This window comes from Oncorhynchus mykiss, chromosome 29, assembly GCF_057628025.1.
Source record: "Oncorhynchus mykiss isolate SJ-2025 chromosome 29, ASM5762802v1, whole genome shotgun sequence".
Taxonomy (NCBI): domain Eukaryota; kingdom Metazoa; phylum Chordata; class Actinopteri; order Salmoniformes; family Salmonidae; genus Oncorhynchus; species Oncorhynchus mykiss.
The window spans coordinates 20,329,024-20,341,620 of NC_143050.1; the positions used below are offsets into that span (position 1 = coordinate 20,329,024).

The 12,597-nt window shown below is 45.2% G+C and overlaps 1 protein-coding gene across 1 annotated transcript in view; it reads left to right on the forward strand.

Annotated features, from left to right (window-relative positions):
- Nucleotides 1–8,937, forward strand: part of LOC110509401 (fibroblast growth factor 11-like) — a 68,755-nt gene extending 59,818 nt beyond the window's left edge. The window contains exons 4-5 of the mRNA XM_036967672.2: nucleotides 6,831–7,029; nucleotides 7,177–8,937. Coding sequence (XP_036823567.2) covers nucleotides 6,831–7,029; nucleotides 7,177–7,391 — 414 coding nt within the window. The 3' untranslated portion in view covers nucleotides 7,392–8,937. The remainder of the gene's footprint in view (nucleotides 1–6,830; nucleotides 7,030–7,176) is intronic.
- Nucleotides 8,938–12,597: the final 3,660 nt, after the last annotated feature.

Here is a 12,597-nt window from a genome sequence, read left to right on the forward strand (position 1 = left end):
TTCCTTCTTTCTATTCATTTATCATTAGTCCAGCACCAAGGCTCTCTGCTAAGATAGTAAGTACTAAGTAAGAGATGTAGACTTGCCTGCAGCACCAGTGACAGCCATTGTTCTAGTCTTTGTGATAGTCTTAGGTAAATTCTACAGCCCTGATACATTTGTCAGCAATGCTCTTTGTTCACAACACACACACACACACACATACACACAAACACTTAAAAACCCAATACACATGCAGAGAAGTACACCCTTTTTTTATGAAACAGAAACATCACAAGTACAATATCTCTCTATCTTTCTCCCGCTCTCCATCTCCCTCCGCTTTCTCTCTCCCATAAACGGGACATTGAGCAGCGGGTGACAAATGGAGGAATAAAGGGATGAGAGGTCGATGCGTGGTCATAGCTGCCACTCCCCTCCCACGTGAATCACATCAACAGATTCTCCACATGTCAGCCAACCCAGAGACGGCTGTACAGTAGATTAGCCAGTAGACATCACTACACATCCCCTAGACCCCACCTACTCTGCTCAGTTGTTGCACACACATCATACCAGGCTGTGGCATCATAAACCACTAAAGAAGGGCCATGTGGTGGTTAAGCCCTCAGACCACAATATCTACTAAGCTAACATATATAATTATTTTAAGACGGTCATAAAATTTATAATTTAGCCATTTTATTTTGAATTTTAGGACCCTGTAGGTATATAAAGCATTTATATAAAAAATTGGCCTTTACTGCTATAGCCCTTAGAAACGCATTGAATAACACATTTGTACATGGCAAAACAGACAGTCCAAAAGGAAGGTTTTGAAGTGCCTGTCCTATATATGAACGATATAAGAAAACTGAAGGTGTTTGGTCACGTTATTCGTGGAGCTTTTTACCTCCTATGCATGTTCTGCCATTTTTACAGCCCGTTACCTTCAGATGACTCCCCTGAAACTTGTGTGTGTCGTGGAACAAAACAACTGATAGTCTCATCTTTTGATGGTGGTGACTTACTCGTTTGTAGCTCTAATGGTTTGGGTTTTACAGACATTGTTGTGACGATTTTCCTGTCCAGATCCTCTTGTGTAGACCGGGGAGCTATTCAATATACAAATGGCTTAACTGTGTGACATAAACGTGCATCAAACGACTCTAGGGGTTAAAAGTGCATCTATGCCTTATTGACTTATGTAATGTGCCATGTCACAGAACATCTGCACCTGGTTCTAAATGCATCAACAACATGTGCAGGTGTCCCCCGCCTCTGCACACTTCGAAACACACACACATTCTCTCTCTCTCTCTCTCTCTCTCTCTCTCTCTCTCTCTCTCTCTCTCTCTCTCTCTCTCTCTCTCTCTCTCTCTCTCTCTCTCTCTCTCTCTCTCTCTCTCTCTCTCTCTCTCTCTCTCTCTCTCTCTCTCTCTCTCTCTCTCTCTCTCTCTCTCTCTCTCTCTCTCTCTCTCTCTCTCTCTCTCTCTCTCTCTCTCTCTCTCTCTCTCTCTCTCTCTCTCTCTCTCTCTCTCTCTCTCTCTCTCTCTCTCTCTCTCTCTCTCTCTCTCTCTCTCACACACACACACACACACACACACACACAGCCAGAGGAAAGACCCATTAGGAGAGTCAGTGAAAGTTACGATCTGAAGGTGGGTTGCTGCTGCAGCGTTAATGCAGCAGCATGGAAACATGGCGGGATTACTACAGATAGGCAGATTTCACAGCATATCCTAGGCCTTTTCTTAATTGGATTTGCTCAACTCCTGTGATCTCTCTACTCCATCCTCTCTCTTTCCTATTTTTGAAAAATGTCAAAGGTAATCGGGGAGATTTGCTTGTATGAAATCAGGTAATTGAAGATTACATTGGTGTAGCCCAAAATAAATGTATAAAGTGATAAAAGCTAATTAATTAGTTGTGTAAAAACATTTTCGAGCTAAAACCAGAAGTAGCATATGTTTTTAAAAGTATGCATGCTTTTCTCCTCTGACTAAACAAAAGCTGGTTTTAAAAACTCTTCCGTGAAAGACATAGGTAGGATACACATGACTATCCTCGATGAAAGATGGCTATATCGAGGAGGACACTCTTCCGTTCACCTACTAACGAAATGACACTCTCCCCGACCACTTGACCAATTATCGGTTTCCGGGTCACAGAGGATGGAGGAGACAGGGAAAGGTAAAAGGCCCTAGATTACCAAGGGACTGCTGGGGGTGATCAACAGACACAGGCAGGACTGCCTAATGTGTCACTACAACCCCTGGTGGCAATACAGAGGACTACGCCAAGGAAACAGTACCTCAATTTTTAGCTAGGGAACGGGCATTTGAATAATTTCACTATTCGAACAGTATCATACATTTTTGATGGATATCTAGATATTCAAAATACCTATGTTTTTTTTAGGTACTGTTTTAACGTGAGCACTGCTGTGCAAGAGAGAGAGGCTGGAGCTCTTTTGCTGCCGCAGCGGAGGGGCCCGTGTGTGTGAGATGGGAGGAGCAGACAGAGGGAGAGATGCAGTAGCCAAGGCAACTTGACTACAGCCAAGACTAGCTAACTTTGTATCATCCCATACAGTATAACAGTGCCTGTATTGACTCTTTGATTGGCAAACATAAACAACAAGCTACACATGTGAAGGCTACCGGGAAGCTACCGGTCTTTTAATGGGGCGCATGTCATAAAAACTCCATAGAAAAGTTTGTTGTTTTATTACATTTACAATTTTAAATGTCATCGTATATCTTTGTATGTAATAATGTCACATTGATGTTTTAACTTAATTTAGAAACTGCTTTTTCAGTGTTAAAATAGGCCTCAAATTAAAAGTGGGAGAGAACTCCCCCACTATGAACATGTATGAATGGACCCAACTGCATGGCTGGAGAAGAGGTACCAGTTACACCAATTGATCTGAAAGGTTGTGTAAACACTGTTAGGTGTAGCTTGTAGCTGCCTGGTGTGCTAGCCCCTGGTCTGAGTCCTTGGCTTGATTATTGTTCCAGGAGAACAGAGCAGAGCAGCGTAGCATAAGGTGGTGTTAGGAGTTAAGCGTCCTGGAGCAGGTAGGTAGATGTAATCAGACATAAGGGCTGGCTGAGGGAGAAGGAGGTAGAGGAGGAGAGAGGGGGAGGGGAAGGTAGGGATACTGCTTTGCATGATAAAGAGGTTCTACCCATCCTCAGGATTCTCTGCACGGACGCTGGATATTACCTCTCTCGCAGGATTTCATTAGAATTCATTCTGGCTGGAGATGCAGGGGAAGGAACCCGCCTGAGTCAGTCAATAAGTCACCAGTGAAGGATGAGATTTTTATTCCATTTTATACTTTAGTCCAAGCACTCATCTTTAAATGAAAATGTCCCTCTTCTGCACTTAAAAAGGGTGACCCTCCCTGTCAGGTTCCACACACATATTTACTCAACTGGTTCTTAAGGTGGGCTCAAAGGTAGAAGGTAGCTAAATCAGTGTAGGTTTGAAGGTCACATCATGGGGAGTCCTCTACCATACTGCAAAGATAGATAGTGGGTTACCTTGAGGCTGAGTCATGGATTAAAGGTATGGTAATTACAGAAACTAGGCTGTGTGAGTTAGATATACTGTAGCAGCCATGGTAGCTGAGTTGGGGGTTATCAGGATGATTAGTTCAGGGGTTTAGCAGTCGGTTATGATCAGGGTAATTCCTCTCTGCTGACATCTTGCCAGGAATTCTCAGGAGACGCCTGGCTACAAAATGCTGTTAGATAGATGTTATGATGAGGAAGTGGGTTATCACAAGGATCATTCCACAGAATTCATCAAGGATTATCAACATGGTAATGTTCAGAAGTCGCCTTGTGGGTTTTTCTGATGGTATAATTTCAGAGAACGAAGGTTGTTACCATGAGGGTCATTTCAGAATTTAAGGTAATCTAGGTCTTAGTGATGGGTTATAATGCCTGGTGATGATCAGAGGTTTAGTTTTGGGTTATGGGGACACATAGGTCAGTGGTGGAGTCCTGGGTTATGGTGATTGGAGACTCATTGAAAATGCCTTCGTGCACTGCTTTCCCCTGCAGGTCCAGGGGAGCAGGCCTCTCTCCAGCCTGATTAATAATGAATGAAGCAGATCATCTATTGATCTCCTCTGGTGTGTGTGAGTGCAGCTGAAGATATCAGACTTGTCAGAAGATCTATAAATAACTCTGTGATGTAGAGGTGGAATGTACCTATAGGTAAGCAGGGCTGGGATGGTACCGGGGTACGATAGAGAACAGGGGTGGGGCTGGGGTGGTCTGGAGGTACGATAGAGAGCAGGGTGGGGCTGGGGTGGTCTGGAGGTACGATAGAGAGCAGGGGTGGGGCTGGGGTGGTCTGGAGGTACGATAGAGAGCAGGGCTGGGGCTGGGGTGGTCTGGAGGTACGATAGAGAGCAGGGGTGGGGCTGGGGTGGTCTGGAGGTACGATAGAGAATAGGGGTGGGGCTGGGGTGGTCTGGAGGTACGATAGAGAGCAGGGCTGGGGCTGGGGTGGTCTGGAGGTACGATAGAGAGCAGGGCTGGGGCTGGGGTGGTCTGGAGGTACGATAGAGAGCAGGGGTGGGGCTGGGGTGGTCTGGAGGTACGATAGAGAATAGGGGTGGGGCTGGGGTGGTCTGGAGGTACGATAGAGAGCAGGGGTTGGGCTGGGGTGGTCTGGAGGTACGATAGAGAGCAGGGGTGGGGCTGGGGTGGTCTGGAGGTACGATAGAGAGCAGGGGTGGGGCTGGGGTGGTCTGGAGGTACGATAGAGAATAGGGGTGGGGCTGGGGTGGTCTGGAGGTACGATAGAGAGCAGGGCTGGGGCTGGGGTGGTCTGGAGGTACGATAGAGAGCAGGGCTGGGGCTGGGGTGGTCTGGAGGTACGATAGAGAATAGGGGTGGGGCTGGGGTGGTCTGGAGGTACGATAGAGAGCAGGGGTTGGGCTGGGGTGGTCTGGAGGTACGATAGAGAGCAGGGGTGGGGCTGGGGTGGTCTGGAGGTACGATAGAGAGCAGGGGTTGGGCTGGGGTGGTCTGGAGGTACGATAGAGAGCAGGGGTGGGGCTGGGGTGGTCTGGAGGTACGATAGAGAGCAGGGGTGGGGCTGGGGTGGTCTGGAGGTACGATAGAGAGCAGGGGTGGGGCTGGGGTGGTCTGGAGGTATGATAGAGAGCAGGGCTGGGGATGGGGTGGTCTGGAGGTACGATAGAGAGCAGGGGTGGGGCTGGGGTGGTCTGGAGGTACGATAGAGAGCAGGGGTGGGGCTGGGGTGGTCTGGAGGTACGATAGAGAGCAGGGGTGGGGCTGGGGTGGTCTGGAGGTACGATAGAGAACAGGGGTGGGGCTGGGGTGGTATCGGGGATACGACAGAAAAGGTGGTACCGGGGGTACGATAGAGAATAGGGGTGGGGCTGAGGTGGTACCGGGGGTACGATAGAGAATAGGGGTGGGGCTGAGGTGGTACCGGGGGTACGATAGAGAATAGGGGTGGGGCTGAGGTGGTACCGGGGGTACGATAGAGAATAGGGGTGGGGCTGAGGTGGTACCGGGGGTACAATAGAGAATAGGGGTGGGGCTGAGGTGGTACCGGGGGTACGATAGAGAATAGGGGTGGGGCTGAGGTGGTACGGGGGTACGATAGAGAATAGGGGTGGGGCTGAGGTGGTACCGGGGGTACGACAGAGAATAGGGGTGAGGGTGGGCGGGCAAGGGTATGGTACCACTCGTAGATACAGCACGTGATTGGCTTTCCCAGACATGCATGCCACAGCACCTTGAAGGTGAGAGGTGATGATCTGTGAATGTGTGACCATGGAGCTCCTTCATCCCTGACGAGTCCTCCATCTCCACCAATCTCCCTAAGTCTCAGAGAAAGTATCCAGTCAGCTGTTTCTGCCCTGCTGCTCTCACTAAATCAATCGTGCAGATTGGGTTTGCTCTCTGACAGGGGAAGGACCCTGACGGTGACTAAGAGAGATGTATACCTGTCGCTAGTGGTTACAATCACCAGGAAACATTCTGCAGGGTTTAATGGTCCTTATGTTAGTGCTAGAGGTAGGAGGGTTAAGCACTGGTGTGGGTACTGGGGATATGTGCTAACAGCCAATAACTGTGTTCTAACTGTTTGAAAGATTTAACTTTGGAAGCCGTGGGTGCTGCTGTGTGTTCACTGTCACCTAGTAGGACAGTGTGAATGCTCTGGATTGAATATTTTCATTTGAAGGTTGAAAGGGACTTCCATTTGAACCATTTGTTCTGCCTCTGAACTTTCATCTGCTTCCAAAGTAAGTTAATATGTGTATATTTGTTAATTTGCATACTATGTGTTTGTATTTGTAGGTGGATTTCCCAGTGGTTTGTCTCTTCCTCTGTACCTTAGTTTGTGTTAAGTTTGTACCACTGATGCTATAATGTAATGCCTCACTACGAGTGAAATCACTCCACACCCTTCTCCCCAAAGACCAGGATGTTCTCGCTTTCAAAGAAACATGAATACACATAGAATCCTAGCTTTCCCTTCGATTCCCTTTAGACACAACTTTCATAATTCATCTGTTTTTCACTGAGCTTGTGTGTGCTTGTGTACAGTATGTGTGAGCACATACTATGCATACATTTGTATGAATGTATGTTTGTGTTTCAGTGTTAACTGAATGTGTATAGCAGTTCCTCTCATGATGTTTGTTTTAGTTTGCCTGATTGTTTGTTAATGTGACAGTCTCTCTCTCTCTCTCTCTCTCTTCTGTCTCTCTCTCTCTTCTGTCTCTCTCTCTCTTCTGTCTCTCTCTCTCTCTCTCTCTCTCTCTCTCTCTGTGTCTCTGTCTCCCTCTTTAGGAACACTTCACCCCCGAGTGTAAGTTCAAGGAGAGTGTGTTTGAGAACTACTACGTGACGTACTCCTCCATGCTCTACAGACAGAGCCAGTCGGGCCGCTCCTGGTATATCGGTATCAACCGCGACGGACAAGTCATGAAGGGCAACCGGGTGAAGAAGACCAAAGGTGCTGCACACTTCCTGCCTAAAGTTATAGAAGGTTGGTCACGTGCCCTCCTGTCCATGCTGTGCTGATTGTTTTACTAAACAGGGATATATCAGAAACGTGTAAAGTTATTATAAATGCTTATAGATGCTTATGTTCACCATTGGGACACTTCAACTGTTTCCCTTATCTGCCCCACAGTTGCCATGTATAAGGAGCCATCGCTACACGAGCTAGTCAACGAACAGAAAGAGAAAGAGAAAGAGAAAGAGAAAGAGAAAGAGAAAGAGAAAGAGAAAGAGAAAGAAGGCCCTGCCCAGAAGACAGTGAAGACGTCAGAAGAACGTCATGAAAGAACTTTCTCCATCAAGAACTGCAGGAAAGAAAAAAAAGCCCCCAAGGCTGATGCCTCGTAGCACAGGGGACCGATGGTGGGGGAAGGGCAGCAGTGACACTGAGAACTAAATAGGGACTTAATCGCCCATCATGCACTTGGGCTGGCTGGAGGAATGGTCCCCTTTCCCCAGAAGTGCACTGGGCTGCACCATGATGAAGTGTCAGGGGTCAACAGCCCATCAGGTCTGGGTCTGGGAGGAATTCCTCTCACCTGCCACCAGAGAGGAAGATAGACAAGGGCCCAAGTCAGCACCACCACCCTTCCTCCCTGTCAATCACCTTTACCCCTTCTCCTCTAGCACACTCACTACCAAAGGCACAGCCTGTATAATCTCTCTGTCATTCATCTACTGCCTTCCCATCACCTGTCCTAGTTTCTAGAAATCACCTCCACTCGCGCACACACTTTAATTTATAATTGTTGTATTTTGATGTGCAAATGTGTGATTGTGTCTGTGTGTATGTGTGAGAGAGAGGTGTGTAACAATAATCACTTCATGTCATCATAATTACTACTCTCGAGTCCACTCTTCTAATTAATGGCAATCACCGCGGTGAAAGTGTGACTATGCCTGGCCTCCACCATCTGTCCACCTGCAAATCACACACCTCACAGCCGGAGGCGGGACATCAAAATGATGTTTTATTGGACAACATCGGGGGGGGGGGATCTATTTTTATTTGGTAGCAGGGCTGTCTGTTGAACTGCAGTCAGCAAATCAATTTCAAAAAAGCCAAATCATCTGTTGAAAGAGACAAGTCAAGCAAGCCCTTTTGGGATCAGAGTTATATCTACAGGCTACAAGATGACCTTTTCTATCTCCCTCTTTCAAAGTTCCTTTCTCTAACGATCAATCACAATGAGGAAGGTAATAATGGAGGGAACTGAAGAAGTTTATGATAATAAATCATGAGGATGATGATGATAATAATAATTACAATGGTTACGGTGATTATGGTGATAATGATGATTCAACTACTGTATAACTTTGCAATAATCTCACAGACAGAAATTTCAGGGTATTCCATTATCTGAAGTGAATAGCCATTTTCCCTTCTGGAGCCATGAAAGCACCATGTCCAAAAAACTATGAGAGCCCCGACTTGTACATGACTGCCATGTCTGGCCCACATAACAGTAGCCTGACAGAGATGATTTCAGTTTGTGATCAGCAGGCTGACTCTGAGCATGTGAGAGCGTGATGGAGCTAAATACCCTATGGGCCCAAAATGAGGCTATGTTATTATGATGTAACTCTTTGAAGGTTCTTTCCAGGGGGTTTTATGGAATACAGCCATCATTGCTTGAATTATTCACCTACATTTGTGTAAAATGTTGTAACTAGTCTCTGCAATATTTGTACAGTTTTGAGTCTCTTTAAGAGCTGGGCTGTGTTAAAAGAGAAAGTCAGCTTTTTTGCAAGTGTGTGAGATAGTTACTGAGTGAGTGGTTATGAATGCGCCTGCTTAACAATCTCCCTATTTGCCAGCCTCCCTAACTCAGCTTGTGGTGCTCTTTTTTGTTGACCATAATGCACAAAAATACAGTATTTCAGAGAACTTAAATTGATTAGATTCTCTGTCACCTGAAAGGTAATGCCAGTGATTGTTGAGTGTATCCTTTGCTTGGCAACTGTTGCCGACATAAAGCCGAGTTTAAAGCTGACATCAAAGCCTGAGGAGGCTCTGAGCTGGAGCCCCTACTTACTATTCTACAGACGTCCCACTCCTTATCCACTCACCAGCCTTATCAAATCAGCACAGAGGAATCCACTCGCAAATATGGATTTCTTTGTGTGCGTGGCTGTTTGTGATTGTGTTCTTCCCCCAGTGTAGCGATGTTTGTGGGAATATGTGAGTTTATTTTGGGAGTGCATTGTGTGTGCATGCCTGTGTGTGCATGTGTGGGTTTGTGTGCGTGCGTGTGTGTGTTAAGTGGGAGGTGACTTCTGCAATGTCCTTCACCCTGAACATAGGGCACTGGGAGGGCTCTCTTTGTGATGTCCTTCTCTGGGGAGGTGACATTTGTGGGGCAAATGGCCACCTTTCAAACACAGCACTGTCACGGTATTGTTATTGGCCTGAGAGTGCTGCAGGTATCAATGGGCAATAAAATCTAAAACAAATTGTGGACAACAGCACAGCACAACATATACAGGAACAGCCCAGTGTACAGAAGGTTGCTTTTCTAGGCATGGGGATATGTACAGTAAAATGCCGAAAGACATTTCTGACCTTGTACATAGCAGCGTAGCATGTTCCTGCCATGGCGACTATGCTGTTAGAGTGAGCTAGCATGCCATTGTATATTACAGAGCAGCACTGCACTGACCTCCTTTAATATCCAGCCAATGTGGAGACTTATACCACAGTCTCTTGGAGAATCCTGCTTAGAAAAATCCAGTCGCAGTGGACTGCCTGTAAATATGTTGACCAACATTACAGAAGAATGCACACAGAGAGGGAGAATAGATACAAATGTTCCAGAATGTACAGACTGTGAGATGGGTGTTTTCTGCATGTTATTAAGGACGAGAGTATGTCTGAGATGGTCTAGAGCAGTGGATCCCAAACCTTTAAAAAACATTTTTTACTAGGCAAGTCAGTTAAAACAAATTCTTATTTTCAATGACGGCCTAGGAACAGTGGGTTAACTGCCTATTCAGGGGCAGAACGAGAGATTTGTACCTTGTCAGCTCAGGAATTTGAACTTGCAACCTTCTGGTTACTAGTCCAACGCTCAAATCACTAGGCTGCCCTGCCGCCCCGTATAGTCCTGTATCCCTTCAAACATTCAACCTCCAGCTGCGTACCCCCTCCAGCACCAGGGTCAGCGCACTCTCAAATGTTGTTTTTTGCCATCATTGTAAGCCTGAAACACACAAACTATACGATACATTTATTAAACATAAGAATGAGTGTGAGTTTTTGTCACAAACCCGCTCGTGGGAAGTGACAAAGAGCACTTACAGGATCAGGGCACAAATAATAATATAATAATAATCAATAATTTTGCTCTTCATTTAACCATATTACATAAAACCTTATGTGTTCATCTAAAATTGTGAATAACTCACCACAGGTTAATGAGAAAGGACGCACATAACTCTACAATGTTGGCTTGTATTGTATCATTTTCCACACTCTGCCTGTGTTTAGTTTAGTTTTCATGCTAGTGAGGGCTGAGAATCCACTCTCACATAGGTACCTGGTTGCAAAGGGCGTCAGTGTCTTAACAGCGTGATGTGCCACGGCAGGGTACTCTGAGCGCAGCCAAATCCAGAAATCTGGCAGTGGCTTCTGATTAAATTCAATTTTCGCTTGTTGCAATTTCAGTGAGGCTCTCTTGTTCAGATATCGGTAAGTGGACTGGAAGCAGGGCATGAAAAGGATAACGAATTTAGTTGTTTGTGTCATCCATTTCAGGAAAGTACCTGTGTAATTGCTCACCCAACTCACTCAGGTGCTTTGCTATATCACATTTGACATTGTTCGTAAGCTTGAGTTCAATTGCACACAGAAATCATACAATGATGGAAAGACATGTGTTGTCCTTTAATGCAGACAGAGAAGAGCTCCAACTTCTTAATCATAGTCTCAATTTTGTCCTGCACAATGAATATAGTTGTGGAGAGTCCCTGTAATCCTAGATTCAGATCATTCAGGCGAGAAAAAACATCACCCAGACAGGATAGTTGTGTGAGAAACTCGTCATCATGCACGAGGTCAGACAAGTGAAAATTACAGTCAGTATAGAAAACTTTAAGCTTTTAAAAAACGTGGCAATCCTTTGTGCCTTAATAACCAGTGTACTGCTGTATGCTGTAAAAGCGTTACATGGTCGCTTCCTAGATCATTGCATGGTGCAGAAAATACACAAGAGTTCAGGGACCTTAACAAAGTTAACCATTTTCACTGTAGTGTCCAAAACGTCTTTCAAGCTGTCAGGCATTCCCGTGGCAGCAGGAACCTCTCACTGGATGCTGCAGTGTACTCAAGTGGAGTTGGGAGCAACTGCTTGCACGCCCGTTACCACTCCACTATGTCTCCCTGTCATGGCTTTTGCGCCATCAGTACAGATACCAACACATCTAGATCATCAATGTCCATTTGCTGTCACAAAGCTGTCCAGTACTTACAAAATATCCTTTCCTGTTGTCCTGGTTTCCAGTGGTTTGCAGAAGAGGATGTTTAATTGACCCCCCATAAATGTAACGGATATATACAAGGAGCTGTGCCAGGTCCGCCACGTCTGTTGACTCATCCAGCTGTAACGCATATAATTCACTGGCTTGTATGTGAAGCAGTAATTGTTTCAAAACATCTCCTGCCATGTCACTGATGTGAGGCAAAGGAAGTTCAATAGTTCTGAGATAGAATGTGAGACAAAGGAAGTTCAATAGTTCAGAGATAGAATGTGAGACAAAGGAAGTTCAATAGTTCTGAGATAGAATGTGAGACAAAGGAAGTTCAATAGTTCTGAGATAGAATGTGAGACAAAGGAAGTTCAATAGTTCTGAGATAGAATGTGAGACAGAGAAAGTTCAAAGTTCTGAGATAGAATGTGAGACAAAGGAAGTTCAATAGTTCTGAGATAGAATGTGAGACAGAGAAAGTTCAAAGTTCTGAGATAGAATGTGAGACAGAGAAAGTTCAAAGTTCTGAGATAGAATGTGAAACAAACAAAGTTCAATAGTTTTGAGATAGAATGTGAGACAAACAAAGTTCAATAGTTCTGAGAGAATGTGAGACAAACAAAGTTCAATAGTTCTGAGATAGAATGTGAGACGGAGAAAGTTCAATAGTTCTGAGATAGAATGTGAGACAAAGGAAGTTCAATATTTCAGAGATAGAATGTGAAACAAACAAAGTTCACTAGTTCTGATATAGAATGTGAGACGGAGAAAGTTCAATAGTTCTGAGATAGAATGTGAGACAGAGAAAGTTCAATAGTTCTGAGATAGAATGTGAGACAAAGGAAGTTCAATATTTCAGAGATAGAATGTGAAACAAACAAAGTTCACTAGTTCTGATATAGAATGTGAGACGGAGAAAGTTCAATAGTTTTGAGATAGAATGTGAGACAGAGAAAGTTCAAAGTGCTGAGATAGAATGTGAGACAGAGAAAGTTCAAAGTTCTGAGATAGAATGTGAAACAAACAAAGTTCAATAGTTCTGAGATAGAATGTGAGACAGAGAAAGTTCAAAGTTCTGAGATAGAATGTG